The following is an 18,593-nucleotide window of genomic DNA, read 5'->3' as shown; positions in this document are numbered from 1 at the left end:
AGTGTGACTAAGAATTTTTTAATTAGGCCCACCAAGAAGTATAGGTTAAAACCAACATCTTAAGTATTGCCTTAAGCATGAAGCGCCTCTTAACAGGCCAGCAACTACATTCTGCATGAACCTAAGTATCTGATTGATTCCAAAGTGCAACCTATAAAGAGTGCATGACAACTGACGTGAGAAAAGTATGGATTACTGTAAGGAGGTCTGCACTGAAAAAAAGGGTTGCATCATTTTAGACAAAAACAGAGAAAAAGAGCATTTTCAGGCACAGATGTTACTTGAATATCCACTTGCAGTGAAAGGGCTAATAACATCTTCAAATTTCAAAGCTATTATGAAAAGTAAGTGTTTTGATATAATCCTTTTTATTTCTTTTGGTTTCTTCCTTCCACCTAAAACATTTTCAGTCTTATTTAGATAATTTGAGAGAGTTAGCGGTGAGGAGTCCTGTGGCACCTTATAGACTAACTGAAGTGTAGGAGCATAAGCTTTCGTGGGCAAAGACCCACTTCATGATGAAGTGGGTCTTTGCCCACGAAAGCTTATGCTCCTACACTTCAGTTAGTCTATAAGGTGCCACAGGACTCCTCGCCGCTTTTGCAGATTCAGACTAACACGGCTACCCCTCTGATACTTGAGAGAGTTAGCTTTCATACAAGTACCACAAGTTGTTTGATTCCTCCAAACACTTGAGACAAGATGGAGATATACAGTAGGGTGCCATACGTTGAAGGCACTGAAGTCCAGGGGTCCTCATGGACACTTATATCCTAATGACCAGGCCTCAAATACACAGTGAACAGGAAGAGGATAATATAGGATGCAGTGTTAGCTCTTGGAATTTATCTTCTGGTGTCTCTAAAGATATATTTGCACTAGAGTTTTTATTTACCTCAAACACTGATTACTAATTAAGTTTAGGCTTTGAAGAATTATATTTTTAGTGGCAAATGTCAATTTCACCATTTCACAAACCAGTGAAAAAATATTTCCATCAGTGATCATTGAAATTTAAATATAGGCCAGCTAAGAAAACAGCTCTGTAGAATTTAGAGTTTGATTTATAGCTATTTAGTTTATGTATTTTACCATGTGATATTGACAATTTCTCTTTTAACTATTATAAAGATTTAACTTTTTGATACTCAGCATCTGCTATCAATAAATATTATGCCCCATAATTTCCTGCAACTGTGAAAATTAAAATCAATAACATTTAAAAATGCTTACCCATAAATTTTGATATTATTAATTGAAATGATAGAAAACCAAAAATTGAATTCTGCAAAGACTAAAGAAGCTGTTATGTAACACATTTGTGCTAGTCTAGACATGTCATCAGCATGGAGTAAGCATTCATGAAATGCCTCGACTAGCATGTTCAAACATGTCAGCTGACATAAGCTAATTGGCAATCAATTCATACAAGTAAAGGAAGTCTAATGTACACAAATCTTAAAAAAGGGTCACCCAAATGCCAATCTATCTATTTCTGCTGGGGACTGAAACTCTGTCAGCAATCCCTTAGTACAAGAGGTATCAAAGGCAACTGAATGGAGTTATACAATTAGTCTGATTTATGAACACCAACACCATCCCTTTTTTCCACACACACTCTCAGAAAACATCTGGGTTAAAAGATATGCTTTGCAATATATCCTGAAGTCAGGATACTTTTTCATAGCAATAGTACGTGGAATAAAGTTTCAGAGTCAAGAGCACTCCCTAAATAAATACATCTAGGCTACATCTACTCTGGCCCCTTTTCCGAAAGGGGCATGCTAATTTTAAACTTCGTAATAGGGAAATCCGCGGGGGATTTAAATATCCCCCGCGGGATTTAAATAAAGATGTCCGCCGCTTTTTTCCGGCTTGTAGAAAAGCCGGAAAAGAGCGTCTAGACTGGCTCGATCCTCCGGAATAAAGCCCTATTCCGGAGGATCTCTTATTCCTACTTCCAAGGGCTTTATTCCGGAGGATCGAGCCAGTCTAGACGCTCTTTTCCGGCTTTTCTACAAGCCGGAAAAAAGCGGCGGACATCTTTATTTAAATCCCGCGGGGGATATTTAAATCCCCCGCGGATTTCCCTATTACGAAGTTTAAAATTAGCATGCCCCTTTCGGAAAAGGGGCCAGAGTAGACGTAGCCCTAGTGACCATTCAACCTGAGTGTCTTTCATGATCTCAAACACCTGAGCTAATTTCTCCATAACAGGACACAAATCTTGAGTCAAGTGGGGCTACAAGGTTTTATATCTGCTGAGGACTTGATCCTTTATATCTCATTTCTACATAGTTAAATTGGCAGGGAAAATCATTGTTCAGCAAACTGTGACTTTCTCTACCCATTGCCCAACGTTTCAGCAAGGCATATTCATGCAGCATTTCAAGATGTTTCATGTATTCCTAACCTGGATAGTCAGTGCTATGTCACTCTTCTGTTCCATCTAGAGAGGAATCAATCTCTGTTTTTGTGGGTTCAACAAATATGGAGGCAGCGGACTTCTAGCCAGAAACTATCCAGCTGAAATATCACAAATAATTAGTGCTGGTCAGAGAAGGGATTTTCCCCCATAGAAAATGATGAAAACAACAAAAATGGGTTTTGTATTTTTCTCTCGAAAACTGAAATTCACTTTTTGGAAATGCTACTGCTGTGGTTTTGCTGTATCAAGCTCCCACTCTCTTATATAAGCTGGGCTCTTGGTTGTCCTATAGCTCTCATGAGGCACCGTCGTCTACTATTTTGGTGAATGAAGTGGTGCATTATGGGAGTTTCTGGCAATGGTGTATTATGGTAGATGCAGTCCAGTTGGGGAGCTCAGTCTGTGAGCAAAATGGGGACATTAAGTAACAAAGATCACAAATTCCATGAGACACAGCAGTGTTATAGCTGAATTGAAATATTTCAGAAAATGGAAAATGTTTTGGGGTTTAGCAGGGCTGAAACTTTGCCAGGTTCAGTGGGGCCCCAGCTTCAGGCCCCCAGAACATACTGGACCAATGGCCCTGGGCTCTGGCTGCTGCCAAGGTAGTAGTAGCAGTGGCTGTGAGCCCGAGGCCCTTTTAAATTGCCAGGTCCTGGGACAATTGCCCCCTTTGTTCTTTCAACAGCAGCCCTGGGTTTGGGTGTTCTTTTCTTTTCACAAACTCCCCACCCATTTTTTTCCTGTGGACTCTTTTCACAAAAATGTTTAATCAAAACTCACTATTTACTGTAATAAAACAATTTCTGAGGAAAATTTGCCACCCGTACTATAGATCATACACCAAAGTGCTTTGTGAAGAGTCGTATATGAGGCTCAGTGCAGGAAACTGATAAACTTTCATTAAGATGAAAGGAAGCTGTTTGAAATGACTACTATGCCTACTAGAATTCAGGTCAAGAAAGGGGCTCTCTACAGCGCTTCGTTCTTCTGAATCACAGAGAATTGCACCTGCCTTTTGTCAAGAACGTCTAACTTCAAAGATTAGCAGAGACAAAGCCTGAAAATAAACCCTATTCCAATGTAGGAAAGATGACACACAGGGACCTCATTTAATAAATGTGCTTAGTGATCAGGCAAAATAACGGTCTGAATTCTGGTTGACGGAGCATTTAATGCAGTTCTGCCCTCATGGAGGAAAGAAACTAGTGAAATCAAACAACTTTTGTCATTCTGAAACAGAAAGACACTTAGGACTATATACAAATATGGAATATAAACCCTAATTGCATTGTGTTCTTAATCTCTTGAAAAGAACCAGAGAAACAAAGAACTATCTTTCAAAATGAGAAAATGGATAGAAATAAAATTGATCTAAAAGCAGTGTCTGAAAAAGGCCTCCCACAAGTCCAACTCCTCCTCCATATGATGGGATAGTGGGATTGCTTTTCAGCTCAAAGTATGATTGGTGAGCTATTTGCTCTATGCAGCTATTACAGCCATGAAGGCCTACATGATTTACTTCTGAAAAACCCTGGCTGACAGAGCACTGATTGGGCGGACCAGGTTCATTAGCCTTGAAATTGATCTAGGAGATAGACACGCTGAAAATAAACCTGCAGCCAGCAAGTCCTATACTTGTCTCAGCATTGGCTACTGTTGGAAGATAGAAGACGGGGCTAGATGGACTTTTGGTTTGACCCAGTATGGTCAGTGTTATGTTCTTTACCCCATCACTGGAAACGTTCTTGCTGGCTGAGAGTGTGTGCAAGTTTATGCACAACTGCTTGTCCATTTTAAATGAATTTCTGTGTAGCCTTTGACAATCTAATCCAATAACCCTGTGGCAAGGGGAAACAGTGAAAGTGACAGGCAATGGATATTGTCGGAAGTCATAGCCATAAATTTACAGACAAGTTGGTCACTGTGTGTTGACTTGTCTCAGGGTGACACTGTAGTTCAGCAGTATCTCTATTTGCCCCAATGCTCTATTCACAGACAGCACAACCAGTCTCAATCTAGAAAACATGCCTTAAACATAGTTCATCCTGATTAGCCCTGAACAGCCTTTACCTGGAGTTTGTTCCATCATATGTTTGAAATGTAAATAAGCCTTGAAATGTTTCTTTTTGTCTCAATGTTACAACATGGACTCTCCATAAATTCCGCAAGCCTTCAAATCAAACTGACTGTTCTGCTGGGTGTACCATTCTAGTTGTTTGGTAGCTTAAAACACAGCATCATCATTGTTTTACTTGGATAGATGAAATTTGCTGAGGAGGATCAACTGACTGAGGAGAACGTTAGGTACACTTATGGAAGGGATGCCCACAGAAAGACCCATGCATCATGGGAATCAGTTCTGCAATTAGAAAGAACCTTGTTTCTCCTTTGGAGAGCCTATTTATCAGTATAAATGACAGATTGACGAAGCTCCAACTCTCCATGAAAGGTGAATGTTATGCATCACCGGTAAGAGCCTAAGCACTGACAATGACTAACTCTGATGAGGAGAAAGAGCAGTTCTACTAGAAACTAAATGATCTGATCTGACTGACTCCCTATGAAGACAAGTTGACTATTGTGACTTTAAGACTTGTATGGCAACAATGTCCCTCACTGGAAGAAAGATGTGGAGAAATTGGAGATGGTCCAGAGAAGTGCAACAAAAATTATTAAAGGTCTAGAAAACATGAGCTATGAGGGAAGACTGAAAGAATTGGGCTTGATTAGTTTAGAAAAGAGAAGACTAAGAGAGACATGATAGTGGTTTTCAAGTATCTAAAAGGGTGTTTATAAGGAGGAGAGAGAAAAATGGTTCTTCTTGGCTTCTGAGGATAGGAAAAGAAACAATGGGCTTAAATTGCAACAAGGGAGGTTTAGGTTGGACATCAGAAAAAACTTCCTGCCTCTCAGGGTGGTTAAACACTGGGGCTGTGTCCAGACTCCATGCCTCCGTCGACGGAGGCATGTAGATTAGCCAGCTCGGAAGAGGGAAATGAAGCCGCGATTAAAATAATCGCGGCTTCATTTAAATTTAAATGGCTGCCCCGATCTGCCGATCAGCTGTTTGTCGGCAGATCGGGAGAGTCTGGACGCGATGCCCCGACAAAGAAGCCTTTCTTCATCGACACAGGTAAGCCTCGTGAAACCAGGTTTACCTGTGTCGATGAAGAAAGGCTTCTTTGTCGGGGCATCGCGTCCAGACTCTCCCGATCTGCCGACAAACAGCTGATCGGCAGATCGGGGCAGCCATTTAAATTTAAATGAAGCCGCGATTATTTTAATCGCGGCTTCATTTCCCTCTTCCGAGCTGGCTAATCTACATGCCTCCGTCGACGGAGGCATGGAGTCTGGACACAGCCTGGAATAGATTGCCTATGGGGGTTGTGGAATCTCCATCACTAGAGATATTTAACAGCAGGTTAGACAGACACCTGTCAGGGATGATCTAGAAGATGCTTGGTCCTGATGTGAGGGTATGGGACTGGACTTGATGACGATTTGAGGTCTCTTCCAGTTCTAGTGTTCTTTGATTCTTTGATTCTATGAATGTTATGGCATATTTGGCAAACATGGCATTGGCAGATTTAACAATAATGATCTAATTTTGCTGATGACATAAGTTGAACATCAATTAATTATCACAAATACTGTCTTGTAGTTCCCCAATAATTATAAAACAACCTGGATGCACACTCATTCATATAAATGGCATCTGATTGAGGGTTGGTCTGACAGTGGGACTAAGAGATGCCCATATAACCTAGGCATTACACAGAACTGACTGCCAGACTGACCACCATCTTGTTTGAGCAAAGCTTTCCATTCTTATTTGGCTGAAAAGGTATAAAAACAGGTCAGGTGAGCATCAAATGCTGCCCAGCTGAAAGATCCATGAAACACTAAACAATTTTCAACACAGATAACTGCATTTTGGAATGGTGACGTATCTGCCAAATAGGTATCCCTGCATGATGCAGTCTATAATACTGTTGTGCACTGTGTTGGATACACAAAATGCTAAGGATTAAATTGCTCCAAGAATTGTTTATTCCCTCATCCAGCACAAGAAACTCACTATTGATGTCAATAGTAATTAACATGTAATTATGTAGATTGATAGGACTTAGGAAATTTTAATGGAACACCAGACAAAATTCTGCAATACTGATAGATATCTATAGAGGGTGACATATGGCACAAGAAGAGGATTATTTAGATCTTTAACTATGAATTCTTGTGTTTATCAGTTTGTCACATAGGTTTATTGTTGTTTAAAAGTAAACTCTGAGGCAATTACTATAATGATACCAAATCTCATAATTGCATCAAATTTGTGTAAAACATATAACAAATTATTTAGATTATATAATTATGTTTAAGAACACAGGTAATGATGGGATGACAGTTTCTTATGCAGCACCAGAAAAACTACTCTGCTTATTGAGTACATTGAAATGTTTTCAAACTTTAGCAGACTGAGGCAATTGAAACATTTTTTCTTTGTCCAAATGCCACAAATAATATATGCAGTGTTGTAGCCATGTCTGTCCGAGAATATTAGTGAAACAAGGTGGGTGAGGTAATATTTATTTAAACCAACTTCTGTTGGTGAAAGAGATATACTACGTCTAGACTACATGCCTCTGGCAACAGAGGCATGTAGATGAGGCTACCAGGCATAGGAAAATGAAGCGGCGATTTAAATAATCGCCGCTTCATTTAAATTTACATGGCTGCTACGCTGAGCCGATCAGCTGTTTGTCGGCTCAGTGCGGTAGTCTGAACGCGCGGGTGTCGACATCGAAGGCATTTGTCGACCACCCAGGTATGCCTCCTGGGATGAGGTTTACCTGGGTGGTCGACAAATGCCTTTGATGTCGACACCCGCGCGTCCAGACTACCGCGCTGAGCCGACAAACAGCTGATCGGCTCAGTGCAGCAGCCATGTAAATTTAAATGAAGCGGCGATTATTTAAATCGCCGCTTCATTTTCCTATGCCTGGTAGCCTCATCTACATGCCTCTGTCGCCAGAGGCATGTAGTCTAGACGTAGCATAGTTTACACACAGAAGAAGAGCTGGACAGTTCATCTCTCTCATCAGCAGAAGTCTAATAAAATATATTATCTCACCCACCTCATCTCATACGTAAGTATTGCATGTACTGTACCAACTTTCTGCTTTAAAATTGCAAAATTAATGCATTAACTTTTCACCTTTGAAGATCAACATTTATATCCTGACTTGTAGCACTAACAACATGAGATTGACATTATTATGCAAACTCCTAGTAGACATTTGTCTACAATATGTCACATAAACAGTGAATACGACACAGTATAGCTCTCTGTACAAAGAAGGCCAGGAACTGACATAAAGCTTGCCAAGACTGTGATACACTGGCAGGACTATTTGGAGACACTTGCACTTCATATTCCTACACCGTACCAAGTTCAAGATGCTGCAACTGGTCTCCCAGTTCCCAACGGCTCTTTACAAACACGGCTTTAAATTGTTTTTAAGCACACAGTGCACTTACGAATTTTGAAAGCATCCAAACATGTTTTTATTTAAATTTTAAAATGTCCGTCCTCCCACAACATTCACTCTCAGAAGAGCTTGTGTAATGTGCTTCTATCCAGACTATACTTGTCACTAATGTTATTTAGATCAATGAACAAACTGATGAGTGCGATTCAGGCCAGCACACTCCAATTTTTAGCACACTACATTGAAATAATCACAAATTGAAACAATGTGATGGAGTTGCATCAAATCTTCACCTCATTCCTAATGATCTTTCACCAGCTCCAGAGGTTATTTCAGGAGCTGTTCAATGTACCGTGATACAATCTCACAGACTATGAGAATGTCCAGATGAACAGGGACAATCATGAAAAACAGAACAGATGATCAACCCATAAATGCTTGAAAATTCAATATTATTATTATTATTATTATTATTACATTTTAACTTATAGGACCTCTCAAAGAACTTAGGGTCTAATTAGACAAGCTAGAGAGACAACAGAAATAGCCCACATAGTGTTGAAAATATTTTTATATTAGGAATGTTGACACAGCTATAACAATATGATATAGTAGGAAAACTGGGGCTCAATATAATAAATATGTTTGTCTGCAATCGTTATTTCATAGTTTCACAATAACATCATTACATAAATGCTGACACTGGAAAGCAAATTCACTCTTGCATATATTCTCTAAATAGTAATTAGAAGGATGAATTTTTGTTGCCTATATGATGTGTTAAGTATCCTCATATCTTCATGACCAACTACATTTCTGAAATTACAGAAATAATTATCCTAATAATTAATAGTACTCATGTATAAATTCATAAGACTTTACTTCTCTTAGAAGTGTGTGTGTGAGGGGGGAGGACAGATTATGAAGGGGGAAAATTGATGTATGTCTGTTAATGAAATATGTTTGGTACTGACTTTTTATCTTAAATAATTTACTGAACAATAAAAATAGATTAAGTTATATAACAAAGGGTTAAATCTTATGATTGTCTATTCTATTCTATTCTATTCTATTCTATTCTATTCTATTTATTTATTGAACATTTAAGTCAACCATTCAGTAGTGGAGAAAAAGTAAATGTAAGGTTATTTGTGGCTATAGTCAGATAAAAGCCTGAAGAAATTTGCTTTATAATGATAGAAATCATATGAATTTAAATGAGTGTAATTTTGAAAGAGAACTTACAGGCTTTGGAGTTTTCCATGGAGAAAAGAAACCTGAAATAAAGAAAGCAATGTTAGTGAATCTTTCTGTCATATCACTTTACTATGAAATATATAATGGTATAGACAGTGTGGGGGTCCATTCTTTCCTTTTTTTGATGCAGGCCTGTAATTTATATTAACATTGATGAGGATTACATATGCATGGTGAGGAGAGATGCTTCCCAAAGGATCTAATAGCTATTAACTAAAAGCAAGGCTCAAATGGACAAAATTTCAATCTAGTGCCCAGTAAAAAAAAATGGAAGGACTCCTAATGGCATCAGATAAAGCTCTAAATCATCTATTTCAAAGAACCAAACATAGTAAAGCAGCATTTCAAAAGTTTTGTTAAAACAAACTCTTATAAGAAAAGACGAATCACTATGGCTCACAAAAATAATACCTCGACAAGTTAACTGATGCTTTTTGTTTTACTTGGTTCCTCCCCCTGCAGAAACAAAAGCTGCCAGTGAGATACTACTGCTTCATTTCATCATGTTATTTATTTTCCTGGTTTTTGGTACATGACTCATCTTATTGACTTATTATGACTTAAAACCTGACATAACCTTGTCATAAAACTAGATCGCTTAAAATGCACATTTAAAACATTGTAATTGCTTTGTATTGTAGCAGAATGTGCAAAAAAATTTTAACTACAAAATTAATACATAGATAAGTTAAGGAAAAATTAATTCAAAAGAATAGAGGGTCAAATTTTTCAAAAGGATAACTTTCCCTTTGCAGGCTCAATTTTTGTCCAAAAAGATGTGTACAGGCAGTCCCCGACTTACGCGGATCCGACTTATGTCGGATCCGCACTTACGAACGGGGCTTTCTCACCCCGGAGGTCGAGGTAGCGGATTGCTACCTGCGAGCTCCGGGGCGAGAAAGCCCCGTTCGTAAGCTGCTCCGGTGCCCCTGGTCTGCTGGAGACGGTCTCCAGCAGACCAGGGGCACCGGGCGGGTTCCCGCGCTTCTGAGGCTTTGCCAGAGCAAAGCCTCAGAAGCGCGGGAACCCCACTGCTGCTGCTTCAGTCGCGGTGCCTGTGGTCTGCTGGGGACCGTCCCCAGCAGACCACAGGCACCGGGACTGAAGCCGCAGCCGCGGGGGTCCCGCGCCTCTGAGGCTTTGCCAGAGCAAAGCCTCAGAGGCGCGGCACCCCGCTGCCGCTGCGGCTCTGCTCCCGTATCTCTGGTCTGCTGGGGGGGGTGGGCGCGGCTAGTGTGCCCCCCCCCCCAGCAGACCAGGCTTTTGTTTTGGACCCTGGAGCAGAGCAGCTGGGGCGCTGCTGATTGGTCCTGCAGCGCCCTCTGGGCACTACTGGACCAACCCGGCAGCACCCCAGGTGCTCTGCCCCAGGTCCTGATTCAGCCGCTGCTGGTCAGTTTCAGCAGTGGCTGAATCAGGACGCCTGGGGCAGAGCAGCTGGGGTGCTGCTGGGTTGGTCCAGTAGCGCCGAGGAGCGGTGCTACTGGAGCAACCCAGCAGCACCCCAGCTGCTCTGCCCCAGGCGTCCCCAAGTCAGCCGCTGCTGAAACTGACCAGCGCTGACTACAGGAAGCCCGAGGCAGAGTTGCTCTGCCCCAGGCTTCCTGGAATCAGCTGCTGATCAGTTTCAGCAGCAGCTGACTTGGGGAAGCTTGGGGTTCTTAAGCTGAATCTGTATGTAAGTCAGAACTGGTGGTCAGTTTCAGCAGCGGCTGAATCTGGACGCTAGTTCCGACTTACATACAGATTCAACTTAAGAACAAAGCTACAGTCCCTATCTTGTACGTAACCCGGGGACTGCCTGTACTGTAATTTGATTGTGTATCTCTAACTCCATGCTTACAAGCTAAAATCATGTAGTCAGAGGCACAATTCATTTTGTGAGGGAAAAATATAGCCTCAGACTAGTTACTCAAAGCAGGCCCACCAGCAGGGACAGCAGTGGCCTCAGGCGGTCTGCTTCTGAAGATGTCCCTTCCACCCAAGGCCTTGCCCTTTCCAGGAGCATGGAGCTGCCCCTCCCCCACCTTGCCCGGGATCTGGTGAGTCTGTCGGCTCATCTGACTCAAAGAGAGATAAGGCCTCTGCCCCTCACAAACTGATCTCCAAATAATGAATTTTGATGATAACACTATCTTAACTATTGTTCTCTTTAAAGAGCCTCAAGGAAACAGCTAAACTAAATAAAAATAATAGACTCTCAGGGTACATCTACACTAGCTCCCTAGATCGATCTAGGGAGGCTAATGAAGGCGACCGAAATTGCAAATTAAGCCCGGGATTTAAATATCCTGCGCTTGATTTACATGTTCCCGGCCAATTGCCATTTTAGAAATTGACTAGCCTGAAGTAACTGCCTCATCTACACGCGGCAGTGAAACGGGATTCTGATTTAAAGCCCTAACTCGAATTAGCTGGTATTCCTTCTGCAATGAGGTTTACCAGCTAATTTGATTTAGGGGCTTTAAATCGGAATCATGTTTCACTGCCGCGTGTAGATGCGGGCAGTTACTTTCAACTGCCATAGATGTGATAAAATTTGGAGCAAAAATATTCTGGAATTTATGGTGGAAGTCACTGACAGTATAGCAACTATTATCTGTAAGTTAATAGTATTTTTAAAGCATGATTATACTGTAAAAGTGATTCTGAAAATAAAAAGATAAGTTAGAGAAAAAAAATTTATGACATTAGGGGTTCACGTTTACTATTTATTTAGATCTTTCATATAAAAAATGTGCAGTTTACACACACACACACACACACACACACACACACACACACACACACACACACACACACACACACACACACACAAAATCCCCCCTGTAAACTAAAGCTATGAAGGCAAATTGGATAGCTCTGGTTTGCACATCAGCTCCAGATAGTATTAAAGATACTTTAACTGAAGGTTAGCTAGCAATTCTTGAGATCAGTGTTTCTCAAAGTGTTCCTCAGGTTGATTTTTAAATCTAAGCAGTGTTTATCAAAGTTTTCTGTCAGTCCACTTTGGTGCAGGCCCACTAGTGGCTTTCCCACTTTGTTTACCTAAAGGGTCCATAGCCATGGAGCGTTGAGGTTCCCATTTGCTCTGGTTCACTGTTTCCAGCCAAGGTGAGTTGCAGGAAGCACAGTGATGCAGGCCTATTAGTGGCTTTCCCAAAGCAGGCTGGCAGAAAACTTAGATAAATTCTGCTTTAGATTTAAAAAACAACAAATAGTCCTGCAGCACCTTAGAGACTAACATAAAACATACAAGGTATCATGAGCTTTCGTGGGCACAACCCACTTCTTCAGATGAAGTAGATGCTTTACATGATGTACATGCCAGAACAGAATCCAGCTCACTCTTTCTGGTGTGTTGCTGTTCTGCATGGCAGACAGGAGCCAAAGGCAGGAAAAACCTATTTTCATCCGAAAGTTAAGATGAGACTAGTTACTGATGACTGGGTGTTCTGGAAATATCTATAAAGGTAATATTGTAGTTTAATGCCCATGAATTGTTTTTAGTGAAAATTACAGCTATTCAAAATAAATTCACTGAGGAGAAATTTACTGTACATAATCACTTTTCTGACCATAACTGTACTTTAGTTGTCCTGCCTCAAGCTGTCCATATCAAGAAAATATATAATAAAAATACATACACATATTTATTGACAAAATAAATTACAAATACAATAAAACAGTTTTTTTATCAATCATTCAATCAAAACTAAAAACATTTGCACTTTAACTCAACTTGGAGATTTGTTGCATAGAGTGCAATGTACAAATGCCAAAGTCCTCATTCAGAAATACTTATTCACTTAATACCTAATTAAGTGATGGAATGCATTGCCATAAGATATCATTGAGGCAAAAACCCGAGAAAGAGACAAAGTGACAGGGCATTTTTATAGATAATAAGCATATCCAGAGTTATAACAGTTAATGTTAACAGACTTTGTAAGAAATATTAAACCTTATATTTCAAAGTTCAAAATGGAGTGGGCAATAAGCAGCATGTAGGCTGGGCACAGTTCACCAAGGTTAGCTCCTGCAGGGCCACCAGATGCTTTATTTACCTGCGCATTGCTAGGTATGGATGCTCGCCGCTCCCATTGGACACAGATCACCTGGTTCGATTCTGCCTGTTGTCGTTACACAGTGTCATTTAGTGCTATAACCTTTCATCAGAAGAGTTAGTGGGACTCTTTCTTAAACTAGCAGGCCTCAGTCCTAGCTGACCGTGATAGAAACCCAACCATGATTTAGAGACAGGGATGAATTTTTTCTCAGACCAAAGATTCTTACAGACTCAGGAATTACAGTCCAGTTTGACTTTCTAAGAAGCTTAAACTAAACGCCAATTTTGGGTGAGACTTCATAAAACTAGTTTGCAGTCTTTCCCAGCTCAGGTAGGAAAATCACTGAACATTGGGAACATAGATGCTTTGGGAAGATGAGACTATAAAAGCCAACAGGCCTGTATGAAAAAAGCAAAACATTTGGGTAGCCCTGTGTGCTCTCATTGGTGGCTTTTCCTCCATGATCACCCACTAATTCGATTATCTTTCTAGTGATCTGAAGTGGAAGGATGGCTTGATAACTATTACCACTACTAACAGGAGTACAAGATTATGGATTCGTTTCCAGAAGAGCCCCATTTCTCTTCCAGTCAACTACTGGCATGTTTGTTAAAAGCAGTCCCCAAAGGCTGCATTACAGTTGTCATGATGGAGACCAAAATCAGATACTTGTGATGAAGAACAGCCAGAACTACTACATCACAAACTAACTGGTAGGAAAATAAAACAAAAGGTTCACCAAGCACAATGATTATGACAGTCTAAGGACAGGGAAATAAATGTGCTATCTTTTACTACTCCATTGCTATTTCAAAATAGCAATCAATTTAAATTGTGTTAAACTATTAACAATTGACATTCAAAATCAATGTAAAATTCTCTTATTGGTTTTAAATAGGAAAACCAAATATATTAACAAAATAAGATGGCTGGTTTTAAAAAGTGTAGAAAAATGCCTTTAAATATTCAGATTTAATGATCTCATAATGTGTTGGCCAAAGGTTGGAATTTTACACATTTTTTATAGATCTCCTTTGCTGTGTCCCACTATTTCATTCACAACAGGACTTTTCAGGACTTTTCTGACTACAAATCACATCTGAAACTGTTACTGAAGTAGAGAATCCCAGTAATAGAACAGAAGTTTCAGACTAAAAATCTATTTAGGAAACTATATGTCTTAATGGATATTTTTTCTTTTTGGAGACAAAGGCAAATTCCAGCTTCAGTCTCTCATGCTTCTCCTTTTTTTTTTTTTTTTTTTTTTTTCCTGAGGATATCCTATAACAAAAAACAAATCGTATTATGCTTATTTTTATTTTACTGTATCTTTTAATGTATAATTTCATTAGATCATTCATACGAATATTTGCTTATGGATTGTACATTTCAGACACTGTTATGTAATTACTGTGAAGAATTTAATTTCTTAGAAGCAATCTCACCAGTAAGCTTTGCAGTGTTGTAAAATTGCATCCAATTTCAGTTTCTTTTTCAGTGATGGTCCTCTCACACTGTACATAATACCAGTAATGTGCTGCTGCCCATATAACTTGCTGCCCGTTCTTCCATAATTCAGCTTTGTTGGTTATGGGTAAGGTGCTATGGTCCCCATTCTGGATCCCTTTTGGATGGAATTCTGTCTCCATTATTCTTTTTTAAACACTATAGAGAACAATTTCTAAAAAAAAATCCTTTATTTATTCCTCAAGAGATTTTAAGCAATTAATGTGGAAGGTGCCAAGAAGCATGGTCTTTTGGGAACTGGTGTGGCTTTTATTCCCATTAGTCTTTGTTTAAAATGTATTCATATAAGTAAATTAGAGGCTATAAATAGTTAATAAATTTCCACAACTGACTGGGTAACAGTAGGCGGAACGAAAGAACTTTAATATCCCAAAGACAAGACCATCTCAAGTAAGGAAGGGAATGTTTAAGCTACATCATCTTCATTCTACTGCATTCAGCACATTGATGATAATGGCATTGTTTTTGTCCATTAGCTTGTGCTGGGTTTCTGCTTTTTTGACATATGAATGCCTCCATGCATATAGCTTCCTGAGCCAATCTGTCCAAAGCACTGCACAGATCTTGTCACATGGAGATGTGGTGGGAAATGAACAGATGGTTGATCAGCACTTTCCAGAGTGTCACTCGACTCTGTGTACATCTTTTTGAAGTCCATGTGATGTTAGTTTACTTAACTCAAAAAAAAGTTTTCCTTTCCAGAAAAGTCACCATTTTAATTTATTTTTACAGTAGATTTTTTGGCATTTCTCTCCCTGATTAAAAATATGGGTACTTCAGATATTTGGCAATTGACTAATCTGGGCCTGATTTTTGGAGGGCTGAATACTTATATTTCCCATTGACTTCAAGTGGAGTCATGGGTGTTCAGCTTCTCTTAAAATTATGCTCTTTATACACTTGAAATAGCAGCAGGTAGAAAACAATTTCCTATCATTCACATGGAACTTGACTCCAAATTTTGTGCAATTATCTTTTGTTGATTTTTACTAAGCAACTATGGATTTGATGTAAAGATTTTAATCTACTGTTATTTTATACAAAGGGTAGCAAATATCTCCTCAGGTAAAGTTACAAAAATACTCCAGAAAGAGAAAGAGAAAGAGAGAGAGAGAATATTGCCTGATGTAAAAAGAATAAAGATTAAACATTAACTCAATTAACATTCAAATATCCTTTCAGAAAAAAACAAAAACAAAACAAGTAGATTAAGCAAATTTGATTAATTCATATACTATAATAAATAAAAGCTTAAATGGTGACAAAGTAGATGGAAGTAACTTTATGAATAAAAAATATGAGAGGGAGTTTGAAATTACCATGAGAGTTTTAAAAAGTAAGGTGATTGTACTGAATGGCACTCACTAATACAGTTTCTACAGTTCTAACAAAACATATTATTATACATGGAAAATGACAAAATTCAGAGACCCTTTCTTTCTGGATTTAAAGAATAAAGAATCAAAATCGTCTGCTAGCAACATCAATAAAGTTCTTTACCTTGTAATTAAGAGTAGCTGGGAGAAGACTGGTAGCTCCTCAAGCCTAGCTATCTAGTCCTGTAATCCAGTCTTCCTTTAGAAAGGTGGTGCTATGCCGCGGAGGATCCCTTCTGGTGAAAATGCAAAGGCAATCTTGAATCTCTTGTGCTTGCTGCCCAAAAGTGGCCTTTGGTGAGGATATTATCTGAGATGATGTTTTAAAGTCAATGAAGCCCACATTAGAGACAATGTGAACGGGGAATCACAATTGACTCTGCCCAATGTGTTTTAGCTAGAGCTCTCTCCATGTGAAGCATGACAGATGTCAGTGGCACAGTGAGCAGTAGATGTGATACACTTTTGCCTGGTGGAATACCAAGATCATGGCTGGTTGTAGTGTACCAATTATATCATATGCATGGTCAGTTTAATAACAATCATTTAATATTCCCTCCCCCCTTAAAAAATCTCTTTTGGCACACTCCAAAGTTACAAATACAGTATTTCCAGCAAGTGGCTTACATCAATACAAATGTGTTCAATAGCTGATTCTTTTGGTGGTATTTTGGCGGCATTTTGCCTCATGCTTAATTATTGGTCTATTGGTCATCAGTATCAGCAGGAATCAGAGAATACACTGGAAATAGTACTTGGGTCTGATTCTCCACTGCTTTTTGCCTGAACAGCCATTCACACCTGTGTAAAGTGAGTGTGAAACACAACTATGTATCTTTTACAATCCTTTATGGAGGTATAAATGAACGAAGTAGAAAATCAGTCAGGTCATTAGCTCCAATAACAAGGAAGTATTTCCTGTTGTTCACCTGTGCCACAACTGATTTAGGAACGGCATGAGCTCTGACTTAAGTCCCATCCAGTATATCTTGGCTTCAAGTTACATGGTTCCTAAATTATTAGAGTGGGGGTTTAAAATAGAGGATTCTCAGAGATGATATGGAGGCCAAGGAACACTTTGGCAAATTTAATATCTGATTGTCCTCCATCAGACCTTGACCACTGCCTTAAATGAGTGCAGGATCGAGTCTTCAATCCATGATCACTTTCTTAGCATAGGAGTATGGCTTGTGCAACTCCTGAAGTGCTGCTGACCAACTGTTTTCAAGCAATATTTTATCAATAATTTCCAGACACTGAAAAGCAGTTAAAGATAAAGAAGGGACTGTTCAGACACAGAAATGGTATGAATTTGCCAAGCTCCCATTGATTTGCAGTGTAGGTTAGGTACTTTTGAAAATTTCTAAATGCAACCCAGAATCTGTAATTACAGCTACAATCATTTACAAGGTCTCACTTTTGTTGAAGGCATTCTGAGTGGTATGTTTGCCAGCAAGAATTCGGCCATCAGTAAAGGTCAGAAACTAGTATGGAAATGAGTTAATTTATATTCAAATGAATACACTGCCATTCATTTTCTCTGGATTTCATTTTTTGTGAACTGCTTAACAATGAGTGATGTAAAGGAGTTTATGAAATTTGTTAAAAATAATCACTAAAGACCAGTTCCCTATTCTTAATTTGAATACGAAGCAGTGTATTTTCTAAGCAAATATGAATTAGTATACAATTAGAATGAACAGTTTCTTATTATTCAATGGAAAAGAAACTGAGAAAAATTAAAAGTTTTAAAATATTCCCTACTGCCAAACAAAAATTTTTTTGTGCTAAAAGTCAACAGCTGCTTAGAAAGTCACTAGGAATGAATTAGTGGCCCTCTGTAGAGAACTGACTTTCTAGAACAATTTTGGCTCATTTTTTGACACTGTATTATTTTCTTCTTCTGTTTTCTCAGACACTAAGGGTGTGTCTAAACTACATGGCTCCGTCGATGGAGCCATGTAGATTAGGCTGATCGGCAGAGGGAAATGAAGACGTGATTTAAATAATCGTGGCTTCATTTAAATTTAAATGGCTGCTGTGCTGAGCCGACAAACAGCTGATCAGCTGATTGTCGGCTCAGCGCGCTAGTCTGGACGCTCCTGTGCCGACATGAAAGCCCTTTATCGACCTCCCCGTTATGCCTCGTAGGATGAGGTTTACCGGGGAGGTTGATAAAGGGCTTTCATGTTGACAGGGGAGCGTCCAGACTGCCCCGATCTGACAACAAACAGCTGATCGGCAGAGTGGGGCAGCCATTTAAATTTAAATGAAGCCACGATTATTTAAAAAGCGGCTTCATTTCCCTTTGCCGAACAAACAAATCTACATGGCTCCGTCGACGGAGCTATGTAGTCTAGACGTACCCTAATTAAAGAACATATTCAATAAAATATTTCTTATGGCAATGCAAACTTCCATCGAGATCCTAGAAGTTGCC

At 39.4% G+C, this 18,593-nt stretch overlaps 1 protein-coding gene across 18 annotated transcripts in view; it reads right to left on the bottom strand.

Moving 5' to 3' along the window:
* Positions 1–18,593, bottom strand: part of MAGI2 (membrane associated guanylate kinase, WW and PDZ domain containing 2) — a 1,124,289-nt gene that overhangs the window by 129,281 nt on the left and 976,415 nt on the right. For all 18 annotated transcript variants that reach the window (XM_075926597.2, XM_075926590.2, XM_075926502.2 and 15 more), the window contains one exon: positions 9,169–9,200. In XM_075926597.2, the coding sequence (XP_075782712.2) occupies positions 9,169–9,200 (32 nt within the window). The remainder of the gene's footprint in view (positions 1–9,168; positions 9,201–18,593) is intronic.

The sequence above is a fragment of the Pelodiscus sinensis genome, chromosome 1 (genome assembly GCF_052426305.1).
Source record: "Pelodiscus sinensis isolate ZL-2025 chromosome 1, ASM5242630v1, whole genome shotgun sequence".
In the NCBI taxonomy this organism is placed as follows: Eukaryota; Metazoa; Chordata; order Testudines; family Trionychidae; genus Pelodiscus; species Pelodiscus sinensis.
Note: the sequence above shows the minus strand (reverse complement) of the source record. Positions and strands in the feature narration are given on the sequence as shown.